At 42.9% G+C, this 24724-nt stretch overlaps 1 protein-coding gene across 1 annotated transcript in view; it reads right to left on the bottom strand.

Moving 5' to 3' along the window:
• The window catches only part of LOC107191633 (neuroligin-3-like), a 109780-nt gene extending 87144 nt beyond the window's left edge, over positions 1 to 22636 (bottom strand). The window contains exons 1-4 of the mRNA XM_015580720.1: positions 22273 to 22636; positions 17916 to 18225; positions 16620 to 16827; positions 14704 to 14955 (exon numbers count right to left, since the gene is read on the bottom strand). Coding sequence (XP_015436206.1) covers positions 14704 to 14955; positions 16620 to 16827; positions 17916 to 18225; positions 22273 to 22624 — 1122 coding nt within the window. The 5' untranslated portion in view covers positions 22625 to 22636. The remainder of the gene's footprint in view (positions 1 to 14703; positions 14956 to 16619; positions 16828 to 17915; positions 18226 to 22272) is intronic.
• Between the last annotated feature and the right edge of the window lie 2088 nt (positions 22637 to 24724).

The raw sequence follows: 24724 nt of genomic DNA, 5'->3' as shown, positions 1-24724 counted from the left end.
GTGTAACCTGAAAACATTTGTGAAACGTTTATATAGTCCACGTCGACAACTTTTATCGGACATATTACATGCATTCATAGTACTCAACGGGTTAAGCTAGCTAATGATTACAGGACAAGGCCACGGGAATCCTCCGTAACAAACACCGTAGGATCACCTTTTATCTCGGGAAACGCGAAAATGTTCACCGTTCTGCATCAGTCATTAAGGCCACGGGATCCTTTTCAATTAACTCGGCAAAGAATCGGTACGGAGCTCTCGCGAATGGAGCGAGTAGAAGATCGCAGGAGGAGTCAAAGGACGGAGATGACAGCAGTAAAATCCTCCGGTACAATCGCGTCTCGGATAGCTTTAATTAAATAATTCCTTTTCGCTATCTCCCTCTGTCACCGTTTCGTTCGCGACTTATTCGTCCTTACGTCGCCGAGACTCATCCCTCCCTCGATAATGAACTTTCTCGAAGGAATGTTCCTGTTATCCCGACGCCATCAATCATACAGAGCGCGGCGAAGAAAGGAGGACAGGTGAGCGGGAGAGACCTCTTAACCGTGGATTTTCCGCGGAATTGGTTAAAATTCATTTGTTCCGATTTGACGGTGAAACCTGTTCCTCCCTTTTTTATTTACTTCCACGGTATTCGGACAGTTTACTCGTGAAAGATAACGATTTCCACCGCGGGGCACAGACGGCCAGAGCAAATAATTCTTTTATACAAAACCGATACAGCATCTACAACTCCCTCCCCCTTCGAATTTCAACCGGACGAAATGATACATGTATAAAGTGGTGCGGGTGCACACTCGCAAAGAAGAGAACGCAAACAAATATCATCCGAACCGTAATGTTGGCGCAGCTCTGTATTTATTCCGGAACTCGTACGTGTATCTCGTGTTTCCGTTCCCGCAGTGCCTCCGGCCAGTTAGCTCGCCCCCCCCCACCCCTCTTCTCTGTCGTTTCGATTTGAGTTGCGTGGACTTTGTCCGGGAATTGGCGAACGCTTGCCGTGCAATTCCCCTGATTCGATGCTATCCGCGCGCCATGGCGGCTTTCATCGTCTTTTCCGGTTCGAATTCGCGTTCGTTGTAACGAATCTATTCACGTTGAATAAGCCTGGACGTTTCCTGGACAAGACGTCAATTATTTATTAAGATTGGATTATAACTTTGGACACGTCCATTTTAACATGTTTGCGCAATCCTTTAATCCTAACGATTCTTCTCCAATTTACAAGGAAAATTCTGAATAGACAGTAAATCCTCGATAAGTGTACAAAGGCTCCTAATGACGTCTGAACAATCAGTGTCAAAGTAGCATTCGAAGTCTCATCGATTAGCTAGCTGTTCACAGAAAATTAGTACTGCTTTTATATCGAATGGAAAAGAATTCAGTCTAGGAAGGTAGATAAAGGTTCTCAAATATTTCTAGACTAACACGGATACTCGATGATCTACGTGGAAATGCTTCAGCCGACCCGCATGAAGCGCAATCAGATCATTCTTAGGACCGGCAAGAAATCGGAAGCGTTCTGCAAACTGTTTCATGGGAACGGTCTCTGTGTTATACAATTAGCGCTAATTGCAAGAGATTCGCGATGGTGGAGAGAAAGAGAGGGAGAGAGCGAGAGAGTGGTCTGCGCAAGATATCCTTACGGGCAATGAAACAAAGCGAAAAGGGGGCTAAATTAACCAAACGTAAGCCACTCAAAGGGATTTCCGTTCTGGTCGACGTTTCTTGCGGGCCGAGTCGAGTTTTCTTTGACAATTAAATTTAATAACACGTTTCGCTGAGTTAGGAAGCGTATGAAACATCGCCGTCCCCTTTAGTTAGACGTTATTACTTGTTGGTACTATTTTTAGCCAGTCCCATTTCGCCGACGGTTCGCGAACCATCGTTGCGAAATCTGAGTACTCGAAGCTCCGACGACTGCGTTTGCAATTTCCTTCGAAGCAACGGGAATGTTTCATTACACTTGTAATTAAAATAATGATTCTTAATAGCGAATTCCGTCCGAATATGTAACATGTGTATAACTAGATTTCCGTTAGTTTTCGATTCTCTCTCGTCATCGTCTCTGAGAAGGACATAACATTATTTTCATTCGAAAATTCACGTTATCTTGTAATCATCGCAGAGACACCATATAATTGAAACATTACCTGGAAAATAGTGTATCAGGTTCCCCCTCTGCTAATGAGATCCAATTAATTCGTTGTACACCGAATTAAGTGGCGAAGCAGTAATTGAAGCAGCCGCGTTATGTGACAAAAGGGAATTTTGTTCCGCCCATTATGCACGGCGGTGTTCGCGCGAACAGTGTGCAGCTTTTAATTATCACATACCGCCCAGCGTGACCGGTATTGTCACGATTAAAAATCCCAGCATCGATCCTCCTGTACTAATAAAATGAGCTGAGTCTACGAACGACTCTTTGTGGCTAGCCCTTATCCAGCTGAAACATACCTTGATTATGAATTGAATGCATACGTTACATTCCTGTAAATGTTATAAACGCAACAAAGCAAGGGAATTATAGAAAAATGCTGAAAATTCTGAACGATATTTCACTACATAGAAAACAGCAGAAAACTATACGTGAATTGAATTTTATAAAAATTCGGTGTTTATTCATTGCAAAGGAGATACGTCTGTAATAACAATCATAATAATAGTAACAACAGTGTTTCTGTAAACAGTATGATATTTAATTCATAATCAAATGAAATGTATCAATAATTCTTGCTGAAAAAAAGCAGTGTAACAATATTTTCGTTGTAATTATAGGACTCAGTGTCCATGATCGTACGAGAAATCACTGAAATCGAAGGCTTTCCTGGGTGAGCCGAGATATCATCTCGACTTATTTTCGTTCCCTAAGACATCGTCCCCGAGTGTCCTCATGCTGATCGCGGTACTCCCTATCAGGAACCTGGGGGGAAAGCGTTTCCGGAAAGCGATTCGTTGCGGCCGAGAAAAGCCGTGGCCGTGAGAAAGACCGATCCCAGGATGGAAAATTGCGGGTGTGTTCGTGAGAAGGGAAAGTCCTTTCCTCCCCACGAATTCGTGAAAGCTTTCCCGTGGAAAAGCCGCTTGTAATCCACGGCCAAAGTGAAAACTGACGTGGCGAATAGGTACCATCGATTCACCGGGAGGGAAACGAAATTCGTCCGAAAGATCGTTTCGGGAGATTTCCGAGTGTTCCCCTTCATTCGTCGATACCATCGACCAGAGAAATCTATCGTAATATTAAGCAGTTTTCATCTCTAGTTACAAGCGTGAAACTTCCCGTGAAACTTCACGTGAAACGATTAATAATGTAATCGCGCAACAGTCTACGATCGTCTTCGAAACAAGATTTTGTATTCACTTCGATGAAGTATTAACAACGCTCTCTGCTTCGATGAAGTTTGCTCCCTGCACCTTCCCCCTTCTCTTTTTCATTACAAACGATTTTAATTATCACGGGACTCGCTGGAAAAATAAAACAAAAAAGAAACGCGGATTTATTTCCACGGGGAGGTAAAACTGCGTATCGATCGAGGCGGTTCTCGCTTCAAATCGGACAAAGAGAAGAATCGTGTAAGCCCGAATCGAATAGATTTAAGCTGAATCGTTCGATCGAATGAAATTCCGGCGAATACCAGAATCGAGGCAACGATGCCGCCGCCGCTCTCCAAAGGACCAATAAATTCTTTCTCGAACGGGAACTTCATGAAAGCGTATTTTATGCACGGTTTAAAGGAACGTTCTACACAGGCGTTATTCCGTCCCGCCAATTATTTCGATTTAAAAACACCGACGACGAATTAACGTAGGCCGCGAAGCAACGAAGAACAAGAAGGAAAGAAAAGGAAAACAAATCAGTAGGTAAAACGAAACGAAAGGAAATGCGTTCTCTTTGTTTCGAATCTCAGTACTGTGCCCTGCGTTTTGTTGTTTGGTGAGATGAATCGCGCATTCGACGCGATGAATGAACCAATTGTCGCTAATCAGCAGCTGGATCCTCAATGGAATTATAATCGATTGAAAAAAACAAAAGTCATTGTTACGAAATGAAAGTAAACAACGATATGTGAAATTTATGGCAAATCAAGTTAAGGGGTCGTGCTCAGTCAGGACGTCGAAAAAAGAATGTTCTTTGGGAATTTTTTTTTCAAAAACTATTAGACCTTTTTTAAAAAATGTGTTTGTGTTTCAAAGATTGTAGTTTTTAGATTATAAGGTTATTTTATTTAAAAATATTTATTGGTAAATAAATGACATTTTCCTGAAAAAGTACGATTTTCACCTAAAAATCACTAATTTTTGGTCAATTAAAAAAAAAGTATGGAACGAAAAAAAAAATCCTTCGTTCAATTCGTTCAAACGTCATTCTTAATTGGATTACCTTGAAAATTGCACAGAACATTCTCGGGATGTTGTACTTAAAGAAAATGTAGAAAGTGAAAAATCGATTTTTTGAACATTTCTGACCGTGTCGCTAGTGTTCGTATTCAGGAATCCTTGCTGCGTCGCTTGCACATGACGTGTATACCCAAAGTGTGCGGCGTATGCGCATTGTGTACGATTCGTGCACATTGATACATCATCGCGCATAGTGAACAACACGCGCGCACATATGCAAGTTTATCAGCACGGGAAACCCGTTACGTCAGGTGCATTCTCTATCCGCACACCGCTTGCAACCACAACACGCTATATCCCTTCGGTCCCAAATGCACCGTTTTCCCTAGGATTTTCACGGACGTGGCAATTTGTTTTCACCAATCGTTTTCCCGTGATAAACATCGCGGTTTGCTGTTTTCACGCGGGACTTTCTAGGTTTCCGTACAATTATTCGTTATTTGTCCCTGACGTGGACATCGTCGCTAATTAAGAATGATTACGAGGAGAAAATATTTTACGGAATCATTTCCTTCGTCTGTTTAACTGTGTGAAAAAAGCATTATTCCATGTATTCTTGATTATATTCACGATATCTTGTGACGGGTACTCGACTTTGCCCGTGAAATATTTTTTACTTGAAACGGACGTATTCCCAGAGTGGATGCAATTATTTACTAAAAAGAAAAATATTATTCGTCATAGCTCGAGAGGATAAATCGACTTGCGAACGGTCCCGATAGAGTTTCGAGGAGTTATGTTTTCCTCTTGGATGCCTCTATCGGTTCGTCGTTCATCCCTCTCTCGACATAATCGATCAATTTTCCTATTATCGTAAGCTGAAGGTGCACTGACAATCGAGGATCTGTTCGACGGCCGGAAGACGATCAGCCGTGGAAAGATAAGATGGGGATTGGTAAACGGCAGCAGAAAGGACGATCGCTTCTGCAAACAATTTAGCGTAAATTGAAATCGGAATGGAGTCCTAATGGACAGTTTGCCGAGTGCCGGACTGCAATGGAGGGGGATTGCATAGAAAACGTCCTTATTATTTTCGACACCTTACGCTTCGTACGTAATACGAATTCATTCCTTTATCATCTAGCATTCATAATCTGTAGAATGCATGCGGAAATGGTAAACCAAAGATTGCCTCGATTTCTGTGAAACGGACTCTTTCGGAACGTTATGCAACTATCGAAAGGTCCAAATTTCTCGCTAATTAAAAATGAATATTTTATCAGGTTTACTGTTCTACTCGCAACCACTGTGCAACTGTGACTTAAACGTTAAATATTTATCCAACAGCGGTAATATTCGTACCGCACTTCGATACCATATCGGTTGTCTATAAATATTGAACGATATTAACATTATGAATGCACAACAGAATATTAATACAGGTATCACTAATCGATAAAATCACTGCGACATGTTGGCGATGTAATGGTTCGCAAGGTGAGTATTCAATGCATTTGGGAGCTACATATAAACATGGATATACATCTTGTAACGATATTAGTACTGATAATAATACGGCTATTAATATAAATTATCCATAATATGTATTATCCGTCGTTCCATCACCGATGCATGAAAACCGCAAACGAAATTCACTATCAAATTGCTTCATTATTTATTTCAATGTACCTTGGGTCTATTTAAAGAAAAAAACAGCTAACGATTGAAATTCGCAGGTGGATACGTCTAGTATTAATCAGACAAAGACACTGATCAGTGATTTCCTCGAATTTACATCGACGTACTGAAGATATCCTATAGAAAATAGAATTTCGAGACCCACCGAATAAACTACCCTGTACACGTAACGTAGATACGGATTGTGGTATTAATCAGACATGTTAGCGTGCTTCACCGGTACCCGATTCCCCTTCAATTGCATCGAAGCTCCGGAAAAAGGTAATTCCTTCCAGTTGCTTTGGCTCCGCGTACAACGATTACCACGGTTGAACGCAATTAAACCGCCGGAATTGCGGTTGTTTATTTTCCAACAGCGCGCGCACAGACGCAAATATAATTTCCCAAGATTAACCAACCCGGCGGCCGTCTTGCGAATACGTTGCCGCCGCAACTAACTCGCCCCCTCCAAACCTCCCTCATTCCCGTTCCGCCCCACCCTCTTATCCGACTTCTCGGAGGATAACAAACCAACCGACTGTTCGCTTAACAATCTAGGAGTTTTAAACTCATTTCAAAGTTTATTCCGCATCCGTATGCTCTCGCTGACAGCGATTCATGGTCGGTCCCGGTTCAACTCGTTCAACCGGCAACTGCGGAGGCTAGAAGGGCTCTCGCCGGATGTTGTCCGTGGACAAATCACGCGTTTCTACCAAACTCCCTCATTCCACGCCATCGTCGAAAGATTTACGGAAGTGGTGACGGTCCAATTATTAGCCGCCGTTACAAACCACCGATGTCCGTGAACTGGCCGGATCGTTAGGCTGGCTCCGATTGCCCGACGAAACGACGCGATTCCGGCGGTGTACCGGTGGGCTCGATCATCGATAATTATCGTCGACCGTGACGCGAAACGCTCGTCCGATCGGGTTAATACAGCGTGGTATCGCGAGCGTTGCGAATGAAAATTCTGACCCCTCTTCGGGGAAAGGCGATTGAAATTTGCTAGTGGATACTTTTGTGTCGATTAGATAAATTCATAAATACTATAAAAATAAGTAAATGGAATTTTTGTACGATACAGTAAATCTTCGATGAGTATTCGAAAGCTCCTCGGCATCGAACATTAAATATTTACTGTCTATCACTGTGCTGAACTTTGTTAAAAAAGTCTGTGTTACACCTGGGAATCTTTCCTTGTCAGTGCCGAGGAGCCATCGAACATTCATCGAGGATTTACTGTAGTTCGTGTACGCGTAGCACGCAACAGTCACTGAAACTTGTTGGTTATTGACGTGTGGAACAAGTAGAAATGTTGAATAATTAGTCAAATGAATTAAAAATTTCTTACTCTTGTACATCGAAGTACAATGGATTCCATGACATGTAAATTTTTATGTAGAACGAGAGTAACGTATTTCTTCCGATATAAAGTCTCTTGTTGTGTCCCGTGGACCGGAATCTGGTCGAAATATGTTCTGTAGGTATGTTACAAAGTGGATATACTCTGTACAAACGATCATAGAAACACGAAGTTAATAACAACAAACATTATAGCGAACACGAACGGAAGCATCCGGGTAATTGGGGTCGAATTTGCTCCGATTCATTCATGTTTGAACAAACAGTTTACTGTATTGGCCACGATAAGCAATCCTCGTAGATGTTTATCTTAGTTTGCTCGTGTTTGTTTGCGCACGTTCGTTGAGTATGGACTCAGCTTTGTAATTTCCCCTCGAACTTTACTTCCGAGCGATGTAACAATTAACTTTAATTGTTTATTTTCAGATACATCGGTTATACATTGCAATAACACGTTAGAATCATTATTAACCTATTCTGTCTCGTTCGTTAATCTTCGTCGAACTAATAAATTATTAATATCCTATAACGAAACGAATGAACACGATAAAAAGAAACTATTCGATATATATTTCGTCGGTGTTATTCCGTGAAACTTTAAACGTGCCGATGCGACGGTGGAGTGAATATTTTTGTTCGATGTTGTTAGAAACAAACTCGAAGACTTCCAAACTCATGAATCCCATGATTCATGCCCGTTCGAGCTAATCGAGACTCCCCGTTTCAGCTACGTTCGATTTTTCTCAAAGCTGACTTGCTCTCTGACCCCGTCGTCGGTAATAAGAAACGTTGACGAATTAAGAAATTACTCATTTACTTGGTTAGTCTACGGTACACACCTTCGTGTGCAGGTATCGATCGAAACTTCTTTACTGGCCACTTGTTGCAGTCCGTCGCGTATAGTACGCTTCTAATGGGTTTCGTTCGCCCCGATACTTGGCCATGTTTTACTTTTCGTTTGGGTGTTTACCGGTCTTGCATCGAGATTTGCATGCTTCCCGTTACCTTCTATATCTATACATCGCTTCTCTGTGTCTGTTGCGACGCAAAGTGACGATCGGTTAAGAAGTCAACCGTTCGGATGTGTCGCGCTCTCAGAGTAAACTAATACTCGGAGCGGAGGATCGAAGAGATAACGAATATAGAATATTTGTGCTGTATTACTGAGTTTTTATTTTACCAGATGTAAAATATATCGTGTTATAATATTACAGTGATGTGAATGTCTTGTGAACGTGGTCTGAATGTGTTCTCACAAGTCTGTGTGAGTTATGTCTTTTTATATGGAATGCAGTGAGTATCGGAGAGGGTGTGTTTGAGTGTGATTGGTTGTAGCTGTTGGAGTGGGTGTGTCGAAATTTGGCGCGCTAGTAGAAAGAGACAGAGTGTCATTTTTCTTCCCTTTCTCAGGGTGTCCTGGGATTCCTGGAAATTAGCTGTTGAGGCCGATATAATTATGTTATTTGCAGGTGACAAACACGTGGTGAGCAGCTGTCCCAAAAATCCCAGGTTATGACCGATGACCGCTAATAAAGTTAGAGTTATAATGGGCCCGCGTGCCTCGATCGCTGTATTGTTCTGATCGGGGGCACTGGTCATAAATGCGCCTCCGGTTTCTTAAGCCTAAATTGCTTTTTACACTTTTAACGCTCAACAGTGTCCTTCGTAGCTCGCAGTTGTGTATAATCTTCGTCTTACGTCTTTTTATCATATTGTAAGAACACAGTGTATTCCTATCTTTCCTATTTTTCTTTTTGGAGCCGTTTCCAATCCAAATCAACATAATAATACTGGAGGCGTTCGTGCGAATACACGTCATCCGTTCAACAGGACGCGACACAGTCGATGGGAAACAGCTTGAACCTTAACAAAGAAATCCAAGCTGACGCTTTCGTGCGTTGAAAATAATCGGTTTTGAATTACCCGAACACTATTCTGCAGCCGTGACTCGCGCCAGTTGGTACATGTAACAGCGTGATAATAGGCGGGAGCTGAAAACTCGTGTCGGAAGCGAGTGGAATTATTTATGCGATACGTGACAAGGATTCGGAAACGCGAGCGTTCTTCACAGCCAGACAGAAATCTGAATCTGTTGGAGTTTACACGGGCCACATTCGATAATCAATGGCTTCAGACAAGTTCGAGCTCTCTCGAAGCTGATCAGCGAACTGGCTACTCGGCACAAGTCCCGTACAATTCGCTTGCAGATGCATCCTTCTAATCATCATCATTCCTGGCGCGAGTATGAATCGATATAACGAGCTCCCTTACACGCTTAACCACTTGTTGCCGCCTTCCCTTCCGAACGGTACTACTTCGTTGCTCGTCACCGTTTTTGCATTAAATTATTCCAAAGGATAAAGATAAATGTAGACGAAAAGCAGGAAGTATTAATTGTAGGTAGTTTCCTACGTCAGAGAAGATTTCAGAGATCTCTGTCGTCCTTCAATTAGAAAATATATGTATTGTATGTAAGATCATCGAAATTAATCAAGACTTCTTTAACAGAAAATTATGTCTTCTACTGATTGCAAATTATGTTACATTTATCTTTACACCTAGTTCTAGTGAAGCGTTATTTATCACCGTGATGCAGATCGTTTATTTATTTATCCATTTACGAAGTACTGTAAACATTTCACGTGCGTTGGCGCGATTCTGAGTATTCCCGATGATCAATTCGCGTGCGCGTTTTCTGCTGACACGTGTCGAATTAGTGTTGTCAATATTGCCATTTTACAGAGGACAAATATGAGCGATGCCCTTGTTCATTTTTTCATATTTCGTCAAACACATTGTTACTACGCGCGCCACGTATTTACGGTACGCGAGCATCTCCGGTGACTTGGACAATTTCAGATTTCACGGAGCATTTGATCGAGATAATAATCGTGTTTGCACAGGTATAACACGCGTGTGCGTGTATGTGTATTTTAACAATACGCGCGATGTATGCAAATTATTCAGTGTCACAGTCGACAGCGATGAATATTGTTAAACGGTCGACCGATTGCGGCCGCATTGGTTTACGAATTATTGGAACAGTTACAACAAGCGTTGCTTTCCATCTGTTGGTTGCTTGCTGCCGGGTAAGCTTGAAATGAATATTTATTCTGTTTGCAACAAACTCCCATGAATGAAATAGCATTCGTTTCTCCGAAGAATAATTCACGGTTGAAAAGCTGTTTCACAGTCTACTGGTATGTATTAATTGCACGCTTTGTTCCCATTAAAGAAGAAATACAGATCGACGCGAACGTAATTTTCGTTTCACAATAGAAACATTATAAACACAGGTTCGATCACCGTTGGGTGTAACAATCTTTCTTTGTCTGCGAGCAACGTAAATAATGTTTGCTCCGCTGACAGTAAAATATTGCAGTGAATACACGAGGATGCCCGATCGTAAACACTTGGAGGGCCATACTGGAAAAATACGTGAGGCACAAGCGCCCAATTTGGATCGGTAAACTTTCGGCTCGAAGGGCTGGGTGACAAATTAAACTCTATTTGCATCGAACAAACAACGCAAAATAAATGGACAATAAGGGAAACAAACCAAAGGTCGTCCTATAAAAAGGTAAAAATAAAAAAAAAAAAGTACGGTGGAAATTGTGAGTCGCAAGAAATGTATGACACTACGAAATGGTTGTTCTGAATTGGCTATTGTTTCTCCGATGTACCGTTTCCTTTTGATAATTATAGATATTGTGTCGATTCAGTTTATGGTATGATCATTTGAAAATGGCAACGGTTAATGTGCTATTAAATAGTACGAACCTCCGATCAATTGCCTTCAATCATTCAAAGTGCTCGTCCAATTTCATATCGTTTAATTACAAATCAACAATCGTCGTAATCCACGTCTATAGCAGTGGACATTAATATTTACCCTTGATGTTGATGGGTACGCGTGCGTGTACTCGAATTAAAGTATCACGATAAATGGTTAATTAATTTAAAAAATAATCTGTCACAGTCACAGTACCGAACGGTGTAATTAATTTCTGGCGTACTCGCGTGTATTGCGACGTAAATCCAATTTCGTTCCAATCAGAATGAAATCAGTATTACGATAGTAGATAATGTTTCTTCAAATGTACATGAAAAAATGGAAAATTTCAACGTTTCAGATGCATCAACTTCAAGCGTCGCTATGGAATTGAGGGTTAGAGCGCCCGCTCTAGTCACCTGAGACCAGGTATGACTATTCTGAGAGTCAGGGACATGTAATCGATATAGAAAATCCAAGAGGTAAATGAATAAGGAAACTTCAAGAGTCTACGTTCTTCCACTAGCATTCAACGAAATTTCCTTTTTTTAATGGATAGAAACACTGTTCCCAGAAAATGTTGTTGCCCTTTTCTACCGTCCTAGCAACCGAAACAATGTGGAAAAGTTTAAAAAAGTGAATCTCTTAGAACAAGTTTTACCTTGAATCCAACAGAAATCACTTCGCTTGATCGCACTATAAGTTCATAATAAATAATCATAGAACATTCTGATTTACACTATTATGAAGGGAAGAATTGCCACTTTCAAACACCCTTAGTCTCACGCCGATAAGATCCTTGGTTTCCGAGATATCGTTGTCGAAAGAGAACTATGATATCGAGCAGCGAGTTGTCTCTGTCCTATGCGCACACAATCAGACTTTTCGCTCTCACTAACCTACCCCTACGCACGGCCTCGCCGCCCTAGTGAATGGCCGGCGCTGAGTCGGCGGTTTTTTACTATCACTACTACTACTACGAGCGCGACATGCGTACGTCCGCATTTCGTGAAAGAATATAGGTCACGACTTCAAAGCGTCATACCTCGAGAACCAGATGAGATATCGACCTGGGACAAAAGCCATTTTTACGAGAATACATCTGTCTATCGTCTAACCTTACTTCCCCACAAAATGTAATACTATTGTCGAATGTATTTTACAGTTTTAAACTATTACCGTCTCAACATCCCTTCAGTTCACAAACAATCGGTACGTACTACCGAACGGTGCATAGTTACATGACTTCGTTAATTTTCGATTAATTGTGTATGGTTATCACGGTAATTAAGGATGTTCCTACAGATGAAATGTAACTGTTCGGATTAGAACTATTCGAATTCATGGTGTACTCGTGACCATTATCCGTGGTAACTAATATTAATTACCGTATTCGATTGAATAGACCCAACATCTAGGTCGATTCCGACATTCATGCTTTGTAGCATATGATACACAAGATGCAATTTTCTATGACGTCGCGAGCTGGTGAGTAGCTTTGGGACTGGAGGAGTTTCGCTTTAATAAACAGGTTTCCGGTATTCACTCGAGCTCGTTGTTTAAAATGACGATCTAAGAAGGGAATGCAGTCGTCTTTCCACGACTTATTTCGCGAGCACCAGAAGTAATACCGTGGAAACCTAGCCCTGTTGTCCTCCACCAGTTCGTGGTATTTAATTATATCATTCTCTTGATTACTCGCCGTCGAGTTGCCGTGATTTAACAGTTTATCAAGAATTTTTTCGTCCTGTCGTTTTCATCCCGACTATCTAAATCTTTTTCCTCATTGGATTCCTCTTTCTTACGGTGTAATGTTACTTTAACCTGAAAGGTGGGCTAAACGAACTAGCGAAACTTAGACAAGGATTCATCGTACACTCTTTTCGAGAAGTTTCAGAATGAAATTTCTAACTAGTTGTCCGTATAATGAAAACGAACGAAGTGAGTATAAAATATTCTGGCTACACGATGTGTTCCGGGCTATTCAATGAATCGTTTCGAATGTTACCTAACTTCACTGACGGTAACGCAATGAATGTGAATCAGAGTTTTGCGTAGTTCAACGTTACAACATTCTAGTGTGTTTAATAGGATGAAAGCTTTCAATACCCGATGAACACATAATAAATTAATTCCATCGTGTACAGTATTGATTAAGGTTAGCTTCGTGCTTCAATTAAATGTATTTTCACGTATAAAAAGATATACGTGGAGCGTTTTATTAAGCGGGGCTGAATTACCGGGGCTGAATTACCGGGGCTGTTTCTGCGAAAATTTGTAATCTTTCATCGTCCGGGATGTTTGAATTGCAGTTAATTTCGCCCGTGTTCAAAACTGTAGTGCAGTTTAAATTTGTACTCTGCTTAACTGGAAATCACGTCGCGGTTTAATTACTTTTATTATATTCGTGCGTGCAATCCGACGAGATCACAGATTTGGCTACGTTTATCTAATATTGATTCGTGGTGGAATAATAATTAACTCACGTTTGCCCGTAGAAAGGGAGAAATATCGGATACGTGGAAGCATTATCATATGCGGACGATTATAAATGGTGTACCAAAGAAGCTAACCGAAAGTATTCGCTTTAGTGAAACATCCAAACTTGTTTCCGATAAACTTTCCTCGCCGCGAAATGTACCACGGTTCTCCCTCTGTGTTCGCAGAGCCTCGAATTCTGTTGGTCTACGAATTGTATAATTCTCAAATTTCACCAGAATTCGAAAGAACTTCGCGGCTCATTGATATAATCTCTTTGTTACAGCATTTGTCCACCATCTTACAGCCTGTTCGCTCCATATTTTCGAAGAAAAGAAAATGGGAAGACGCAACTCATAAACGAATACTCACACGTTCTACTTCGTTCGTGGATTCTTTCATATTCTAAGAACGAAGCGAACGAGCATCCCGTACAATTTCAAGCATTTTTTCCGCCAAGAAGACGCGCCAGTTACCGTGTAATATTAAATTTCAAGCTTACGGGGATAGTCAAATTGAGTCCAACGTAACAGGCAACTGCCTCTATCAGCAAAGAGGGTTCATTGTACACCCTTGTATATACATATACAATATACAGCTACAAGCCGATGGTAGCGTACAGTTCTGCCGACGCAGTCGGATTATTAATGATCTTTCGCGGAGTTAATTTATCTCGGGCGTGAGCGCAGATGCGTTGCGAATCTAATTATCCCGGGAAAATCACCCGCTTTATAATACATCGTTAAATAGTTTGTAATCGAATGCACGGATATTAGTGATTTATTGGACTGTCGATAAGGTTCACCTGGTAACAGGACACGGAAAATGTTTGCAGTAAATTCAGCGATACGTGGATGAATTTCAGGAAGCGAAACGTTATCTTTCAATTTTGCTTTTGATATATACCGTCGATTTTTCACCGACGAACCGAGATTTGTACGAAAATCGAATGGAGACCCGATTTGACATACCAAAGTCTGAATCTCCGTAACAAATCTCACATCTTGTCGCAATTTAAACAATTATTACATCGAAATTTGTAAATCGAATATTGTACTTAAAAGACCACTAACCTGAGGGTAATCGCCTTTCAGCTGGTAGTCGAACACGTAGAAATACGTTTTCGGCATCGGTTCCTTTTCCTTCTCGGGAATCGGAGCGATGTGAGGATTGTTCGGTTTCTTTGTGTGCCTTAGAGTGAACAGATCGCCAGTTTGCACCAGCGGGGCCACGAATTGAGCGTCGCTCAGGGCTTGGACGCAGGCGTCTTTAGTGTTCACCGGGTGCTGGACGGTACGCTCCCAGTCCGTGTATTCGTTCACCACCTGACAATTAACAATAAAAAATTAACGATACCCAATACCAAAGAAATATACGCGAATTCGAAATATTTATGTACGCGAGAAAATTCTCTAAACGATTCAACGTCTCGAATCTGCAGAACTGTACGTGTAGAATTTCGCTAATTGGACAGGAATTCGAACGGGAATCCAGCCACAACAGGATAGAATTCATTGCAGTTCGAGAGCGTGATACAGAACAAAATTCAAACATATCCCCGCGGGGAGAATTGTGACACGCGCTCGTACTTTTTGTTAACGATAAATGAAAACGAGCGGGGTTTCAACGGCCGCGAGAAAGTTCGACGACAACGATAGTTTCGCCGGGCGTATCCCTCTAGTTTTATTATTCGAGGCAGTTTTTTCCTCCTCGCCTAAAGCGACAGCCCAGTAACCACAAGCGTTCGGTGCTTTATGCCTCGAGGTATACACGCGAAAATTGCGACTTTCATGTGGTGTGTCGGGAAAGCATGCTTCACCGCAAAAGATTATAATAAACTCGTCAAACGAAATAGTAATCCCTTTTCCCTTCTACGGGAATTCGTTTCCATCCGTGTATGTACAGCCGTATGTATTGTCGGTAACAGAGTAGCCGGCGGTGATTTGTTATGAAACATCGATGTAAAGCCGGTGAAAGGGCCTTTTGGCATGTAATAGATGTTACACGAGCAGAAATTGCAAAAAAAATCCTGCACGGAATCAAAGAAGATTGACGGGATTGTGTAAAAAAAAAAATTCTGCTTCATGGAAACCTGTTAGCTCCATTCGATGGAATCGTAAAGTTTCAGGTATTGGTGTACCGATAGCCACTCGTTGGAATGCACGATTTTCACTCGCGAACCGGACGAAACCTCGGAATTTTTTCGTTATATTCGCGTGAACGTTGACCCATGGTGATTGGGAATGGTACAATTAAACCACTGGTGGTCGAATACCGGTTTACGATTATGGATAATTAGACAGGAATCCGGGGACGATATATTTTTATAGGAGGGACACCGGGACCCGATGATACGGCGGATCGTTCACCAAATTATTCCCTAAGAGCATTATGAAAATCGACCGCGTGAAAATGGAAATAATCTATGCCAATCGGTGGCTTATCGGAATTTTCGCGAAGATGAACGACACTGCGGCGTGATTACGGATAAAACATTCGTGCCTTTATGTTCGTATTCTTGTTTTTTATATTGTGTTTTCAAACGACATCAGATTCCCGAAATTCGAGACCGAGACATGTTTATGATCAGTCTTATCGGTTCTAATGGAATACGGTTGCGTAATTAAATTGCCATATGGGACGTGAACGGGCAGATAATGGGGGATAAATTGAACGTAAACCGGAAGTCGTCCATGGGGATGTTCAGCGGACGCAATAATCCCTGGCCTGTGGCAGTATTTTATTATTCTTTAAACTGGATATAATTAAAATTCAATGGTATCGCTTGAATAATCAGATAAACTCGTGCCGCGGCGATATTCAAGCTGAAGCTGTGTCTGCTTATCGGTTGAATTGAAAGAATTCCGAGTAAACAAACAAAAAGTACTAAAATATTCGTAATCACTGGCAAAATGCGTACAACAGTTTCGAAGCTAATTGTTTTTCTTTCACGATTGATAGGTTTTTCATGACAGAGAGATTCACTTACCGTGTAAAATATTTCCGTTAGGTGATAGACGTAGGCGTTTCTCACGTACGTCCTGATGATCCTGTCCCTCCTCTCGCCCTCGAATCCCTGCTGGACATCTTTCTCCGCAAACTTCCATAGAGCCTCGCTGGTCGTTACACCGAATAACAGATCGTACTTGTTGTTGCTCGTGATCGGCGCACCGTGCTCCGCTTTCTTCGAAAGTGGACTGGAATCGAGTAAGTTTTCACAGCTGAGTATATATCCTGCGCGCACAAATGCTCGAAACGCGATTTTTAAAATCCTCCACGCACCTCACACACCGAATTAATCTTGCTCGAATTTGTATTGTATTATTCAACGACTGTGTATTATTAGATCTATGAAAGTAATGAACTGTATTTGGCAGAGAACGACGCTTATGTCTTAGCACGAAGTGAATAAGTCAACCGTCTGGTGCGAACTGAGTTTCATTGAAATTCATGAAACTTCATTCATTGGTTAGAGGGGGAAGTGACGATGTCGACCTTGTACGTGTTATTCCCTTCGGGAAACGTTTGAAAAAATTTCTCTCCAGGTAGTGTAATAATAAAGCAATACAAGGGGGCCTAGAGTGTCCGCTGCGAGTACCCGAAACGACCTACAACGTCAACATCTGGTGTTTATCCGTACCATTGATTAGAGATTCCCCTTGACGCATCGCGAGGGTCGAATAGTGTAACCCAAGATGTTTGTTTTAATGTTTCGAAATTTTTCTCTTTCATTCGGTGTCCTTTTCTATATTCAGCGTTGATTCTACATTTCGAATTGATTCCTCTACTTCACAAGCGCCTAGATTCAGTATTAATTTTGTAGACAATAATCCAACTTTTACTGTACTATTCTCTCACTTGTGTCCACGTGTGTATGTGATTATAAATTTCAGACGTAAGTAAGTAGAAATGAGACGTTATTTTCTTTTCTATAACTAACGTTAACGTCCTTAAAAAAAAAATGTCAGAGAAGTCTGTCCCGCCTCGCAACACCGTTGTCGCCGCGGTTCGACTCGAATATGCTAATGACGCGGTGGGACAAGGCCAGGTCATTTACAATCCCGTTAATGAACCGTGCTAATGTCCGCGGCGAATCGAGCTGGCTCCTGAATCTACTTTACATTTAACGAGGGTGACCTCGATAAAGTCTCCAGACGGGGAACGAAGATACCACGAGAAAGTTGTTGAAGATGAGGACATTATCGATACTTCTTGGGGGAGAGAGACCTTCAACCGCTTAATCGTCCTCGGTTTTATAATCGTTTCGTATACACCGTTCCCTTACCCGAATCCTTGGAATTCCGGGCCCATGTAGGACAACAGGTCCTTCTGGAAGTCGGGCTTGATCACAACACCGTCGACACTCGGCCCGAACGCGCTTAGAAAAGTCGGCGGTTGTATGTCGACTTGCATCAGTTCCTCCAGGGGACGATCTCGCAGACAATCGACAATGAGCTCGTTGTCTTTTAGCAGATCCTCCGGGATCGAGCAATTAACAGCCTTGGCGAGCTTCAGCGCGTAGGAAACTGGATCCTCGACCACGGCCCAGGACGAGAGCGCGCTACCCGATAGTAAAATTGCTCTTTTGAACAGACCTGCGCAATAAAAATAATCAAATTTGTCAATATATTCTACGTTAAATAATCTTGTTCATTGGATCATAAAATTAGACATTAGTTATCGTTTGCGTAGGAGAATAAAAAACAAAAGTCCCAGTCGTGTCGGTTTCGAAAATGATTATCCGACACACCGAGGTTTCCTTACTTTCTATACGTTCCATCTTTCAGCTAACTCGAGCGCAGAAAGAATCGACGTACTGAAATAGTAAACTTCGAGCGCGTTGAGTTACGTTTCGCCTTTATTAATCTTTTATTTTCTCGGCATAAAGACGTACACCACGGAAGAATCGAACACGGTTCTTCGCGTGATTTATAACGGAACATTCTGTAATCTGCCGAAGCGAACGTCGTCCCGAGGAACTCCGTTGGAACTTCGGAGAAACGACGGGAACTTTCCCGTGCTTCCTGCCCGGGCTGCCGACAGATATCTTCCAAAGTACATGAAAGAAGATTCCAGAAGATTCCTTAATTAATCAGTTTCTGTATCGAACGAACCCAAAGTTCCCGTGAGGTGTACACGCCTACAGTGACAACCGGAGAGCCTGCCTCGAAACACGACCGTGTTTTCGTACCACCACGTTCCAGCGAGCTCGATGAAAATCTTGACGAGCACACGGGGGAAACTTTTTGATTTAATTTCGATCCCCGGAGTATAAATGGTATAGTATTCAATTTCATAACGCGTTCTGATCTTTACCCGTTAATATTATTCAATAATCCCGCAGAAACCTATTATATTAAATGATGAATTACATTGAAATCATATTTTAACGGAGTGCAATATTTAAAATATGGACAGGTAGTTCCGTAACATATTAGCCGTGTCCACAGATTATATTAATTCGTTCGACCGCGAATTAATTAACGTCACGAAATAATCGCAGTGGCATCCCTGATTAACGGCAGGGAAACTTCTATACCGAAAGGGGGATCGGGCTAATATTCGATGGTTAGATCTAGTTTCGTGGCGATCCGCGTTACATCGAGCACAATTAACTTCGACACCGGCGGAAAGAACGTTCGGAAGACCGCGAGTTTTAATGGAATTCGGAGCGAGGTTATACTTCGAACGGAGCAACGTGAGCAGTGGGAAACGAGAACGAAGATCGATGTTAAGCAGGAAACGTGCACGTGGCCGCGGCAAAGAAGAAGGAAATTATATCCGAAGGAACGTAGCCGGGGGTAACAAGCGCCGCGGCGGATGTGCTTTTCAACGATCGTCACGTACCGTGGATATAATCGTCCGACGATTTTCTTCTATTTCGGCTCGAATCGTGAGAAACTCTCGAACAGAATCCCCCCTACAGTCAAGATACGCGCAGATTCGATGGATAGCGGGTCACAATAGGGATCATTATTATTTCGAAACTTTCGTCGTGGCCGTTTTTATAAGCGTCGCGCCAGGGCCATCAGGCACACGATTATGGAAATATCTCCGCGACGATCTTTCAGGAAAAGAGTAATTCAATTCTGGGTTTCGTGCAAGAGGCCGCCGCCCCTCTACCCGCTCCGGAACAGCGGAATTTGTGATGCACGACCGGTAGAATCGTGCTACGCGATCATTTTTCATGTCGCGACGATGTCATCGTCGTCGTCCGGGGAATAAATGTTCGTAACGGGTAGGCATGCATATTACCTCCACCAAATATTTCATAATTTCCAGAACGTCAAAGAAGAGGGGGAGGAGGAAGAAACTCGAACGATCGAAGCACGTTGAAAGAAGAGAATGCCCCCCCCCCTGCCCCGTTACCTCGCGAACCAACGACTTCGATCGATAACTTTCAAAGCGATAACTTCAATTAATACCTCCCCTTCCATACTCCACCTCTCCAGTTCCCGTCTCGAAGCCCTGTAATTTATCAAGACAGATTCGTAGCAGCAGTTTCCCAGCGGAAGCTTCATCGCGGTAACGTCGAACGGAAATATCCACCGGAAAGGGGTAGCGGCTGAGCGAGAAATTCCGAGCGAATGGCGTCGGTCTACGGTAGCTGTCAGCCGTTTCAAAACAAGAAACGGAGGGGTTGGGGGATGGATGGAAGAAGGAACGGAAAAAGCGTCAGCTTTGAGGAAGACCACGAAGAACTCATAAAGACCAAAAGCATTTTCCAATGGCGCGTACAAGGTGGAACGATATTTCACGCACATAATATCGCGGCGACTCGCCGTCTCTTCGTTCATCGTTCAGTCTTTTATGCTGTTCGTTCGGTAGCCGGCGGTTCCGAGGGTAATTCGATCGGGAACGCTGTTAGCCGATCGGTTAACCGCGAACAAAGCTACCAAGAAGCGGCTGCTCCCTCGTCTACGATGAAGATATAAAGGAAGACAGCCAATATCGCCACGGCAATGTGTTACCCGAAGAAGAACCGGACCGTTTGCCACGTGTTTCACCTCTTTCGCGAACGAATGTGACTTACGGGACGAGGGGTGAGTCTGTAGAACGATTCGGTCGGCTGGAAAACCCGCTGGGGGAATATTACGAAACGATATTTTTCACGTCCGCTTTCGGCTCGCGGTGATTGTTCCGCCGCGTCTTTTGGGAATTACTCGAGACGGAGGTTTCGGTTACCAAAACGGACAGGGGAGTTGTAGCGATACGCCATGAATTCGTCGGGGATCAAGGGAGAATTAGGTGTTGGATTTTTTCCCTTGAATGAAAAATGAGATTTCTTCTGGGGTGGACGGAGGGGAATCGAGCTTCGGACAATTTACAGAGGATATTGTTCATTGAGCTAGTCTCGAGATTCAGATAATCCTGTTTACTTTTTTCCCTCTGCTCCGCGCGTTGTTCTGTCGTTGATTTATCGTTTCCCTTGGAAAAAGACTTTCGGAATTCTCAGGGAGTTGCTCGACGGAATGATCGAAACTTATCGAGGACTTTCTTTAGGAGTCTACGTGGCGTATTAAAGTGGTTTTGAGTTAACGATAAAGACTTCAGACGCAAACAGGCTTGTTTTGCATTGGATTTAAGTACTTGAGAGTATAGTCATTCGATACATTTTCAATTATCAAGCAGAATTATTGATACTCGCTAGGGAACTGTTTCTAAGAGTTTACTGTGTATGGAAGTAGTACGAGTCAATCATAATAAGATCCTACGTCGATAACCGTTTTTTTTTTTTATCAATGATCTAACTTTATGATTAATAGAATTAGTCGTTAGATATTGTCAGATACAGGGAAAATTGTAACGAAAAAATGTCACTCACCTAAACGACGACGCGTTGGAACTTTAAAGACGCGCAAATGATAACTGAACACACATAAGCTCGTTTCCTCTCGGATTCTTCTCGAGAGTCTCATTAGCGGTCCCCGTTCTCGATCGAAGGTACCGGTAGGAATCGCAGAAGAGGATTGGATTCGTCCATTGTGAGGGGGGGGGGGAGAGTGGTTCGACGTCTTGTTACTTATCGGATAACGATTTTTCAGTCTGAGCAATTTTTAGCGATCCACCGGGCAGAAGTCACCGACGGTTCCTGACGAGTTCTCGACGAGACTTTTATCGTCGAATACGTTCGGACAGGACGGGGGACGATGGAAAAAGATACGCGGCCCGCGACTCTCGAGAGTCGGGTTCAACGAGGTCAACGGCATCAAATGAAAAGTTGGATTTTTACAGTGTTACATGCGAAGTTTACGAAGTTCTATCCGGCTCGTTTCAGTGAATTGTCGAGATTGCTCGAAGGAAGTCACATTCAATTGGATGAACTTCCAGCACGGTAACCGGAGTAGAAAACACGATGTAAACGTGAAATTAAATTTTCGTTCGCACGTTATATCTTTGTCGTCGTTTCTGTAAGTTCTTTGAGTTACGAAGGATTTCTCGTTTCAGAACGTACGAGCGTGAGCTCGTGCCACGGAGATGGGCGGTAAGTATGTCGAGTCGAGAATTCTCGAGGAAATTTAACGATAAAAATCAGAGAGTTAATAGAAGTTTCCTGTTTAGTTGCCCGTGCAGGTAAATTCAGTTTCAAGCGCCACCTGTTCGCAGCAGCATGTATGTACGTGTACGTGTTTGTTACTCACCCCGTATGACAGTCGGGCTGATGGCGAGAAAATGAACGCAAGCGGCACCGGTCCCCTGGCCCATCAGCGTCACGTTGTTGGGATCCCCGCCAAAGAGGGCGATGTGCTCTTTGACCCAGTGCAACGCCGCGATCTGATCCATGAGCCCGTAATTCGCGACCCTCGCCTTGGTCTGAGGCGCCACGTTGGCGTTCAGGAAGCCGAGCACGCCCAGCCGGTAGTTCATCGTGACGATCACTTGGTCGGTGTAGCTGGCCAGGACGCTGCCGTCGTAAGGGTTTCCGCTGCCCCAGTCGTAGCTCTCCCCGTGAATGTACAGAAGCACCGGATGTCTTCTTCCGGTGTCCGCCATCCCTGTGGATCGAGAAAAGTGTCCTTTCAGCGTGTCTCCGTCGGTGGCGAAATGTTTACACACACCGAGAGTAATTCTTATTGTCCTTTGCGCGGACGGTAATGCCCGACCGTTCTAGCACATCGAAACGTGTCTGGCCGTACACATAAACGCACCAGTCGTACCACTTCGATGGAAGCATACAACGTGTGCTGTTGTCCTAGGTATCGAATAACGAAGAGAAGACACGTTTGCCGAGATAAACTCTCGGCTATAGAATTTTCTTCCTTTCAAAGAGGGGCCCTTTTCACCCCCTCCCGTGTCGTGTTTGTAGGGAAGGGGAAGGGGGCTAGGGCGACGACGGCTTTGTTCACTGGGAGTCTGTCAGCGATTTACGGTCGCGGGGAAGAACGTAACACGCGGGGAGAATTAACCTTGCGACAGGGAACCGTGGGCATGACGGAATATTCTGGGCGGATATGACGGCCCGCTAATGCTTCTTCTGCTATTGTTACCGCGTGGCTCTTGCGCGTTTCTCTGTGACAGGCTCGCGCCGCGCGCTTGGTAATGCGACGGCGACATGTGTCGATTCGTATGTGAGAATGTGTGAAATCCCCGCTCCGCTGGAGGAATATAATGAGGAAACGTGTCGAGGACGGAGAGGATTTTGATTAGTGGCACGGTTGTTTTATTTCTGGGAAAATGGGAGCCCGGTGATTTGGGCGTGGCTTGTGATGTGTAGGTGTTACACGAATGCAAAACTTTATACAATTAATGTTTCTTGCAAGGTTTCAGATCCTGTATGCAGTTTTAGAACGTTGTAAGTAGTGTAGGTCGACGGTAATCGAGTTTAGTGTCAAGTATTCCCATTATGACAGTTGCATGGCCATTTATTGATTTGACCATTTGAGAATGATTGGTGATAATTGTTTGGCGATATAAAACAAGTGAAAATTAAGAAAGAATTAAATGGGGTTACAGAAATAGTGCCTAGAATAAGACACCTAGTGACAGATCCTGCTCTTCGTATCGTCTATTTCGTCGAAAGAAAATGAGTTTAAAGGATACTATGCTGGAATTCGAGTAGCTCGCCTACTTGTTATTATCGCGGGACACCGACCCCCGCAGCTCTATTCGCTCGACAATAGTAACATCTCCGAGTAGCTGAAAGAGCCCTTACCGAAACAAAGACCGATGTTGACCGTGCGTCTGGTTCTATAGAAAAGTTGCAGCCGACTGAAGAGAGACCTCATCCCCTTAGATTGTGGGGGGGTTAGCTGCTAAAGGGGATTTGAGCTGGTCTTCGTCTCGCGCTTTAGAAAATATGGAACCTGGTATAACCGAAAGCAGCTTTCACGGCCCTCTGACGGCGCGACATTAATTTATGGGATGTTAAAAAAATGCGTTACCCTCCATAATTCAAATAGTTTGGCTCACGATCACGCCGACACTGATACAAGAAAGTGATTCGGAGCATCTACCAGCGATTATTTTTAACACTCGTTCTGATGTAACTTGTTTTCTTCTCTCATCGCAGGTTCTTTTTTGCGCTGTGAAGTATATATCGGAACCGAGACGAAATTTTTATCTTCAATATTAATTAAATCGAAATTTTTTCCACAGAACAGTGCGTCACAATTGGTACGTGCGTGCCCGCACAGGTCGAATGAATTGTTGTCGGCCGAAATGGAAACCCGGTATCACGTTTTCCATTTAACTCTCATATTTCTAATTTTGCGCCCCTTGTTCGGGTGAATGGGAGACGGGGAGAACAGCCGGAAGTTGTAAATTGGAGAGGAACGTATTTTTATTTTTCAGCCGTGTTGCGACCGGTTATTAAATCTAGCAGAACCTTCGTAGTAATACATTCCATTTTTGACATGCTTTTGACACGGGCATAGAAACCGAAAAAATATTAAACGAATATCATATCAGGCATAAATATAGAATCGCTGATGAAAGGAGAGGATAACATTTCGATTATTATTCTTGAACATAAATTTAAAAGAGGTCCTACATATGTACCACCTAGAAATTACGTAAATGTGTTTGTAAAATTTAGTAGGACCAGTAAGGAATAAATCGATGAGAAAAATGCCTCGCTCTTCCAGCCTTAATTTT

Source organism: Dufourea novaeangliae, unplaced genomic scaffold (assembly GCF_001272555.1).
Source record: "Dufourea novaeangliae isolate 0120121106 unplaced genomic scaffold, ASM127255v1 scaffold228, whole genome shotgun sequence".
Taxonomy (NCBI): domain Eukaryota; kingdom Metazoa; phylum Arthropoda; class Insecta; order Hymenoptera; family Halictidae; genus Dufourea; species Dufourea novaeangliae.
This window is presented reverse-complemented; position numbering and strand designations above follow the sequence as displayed.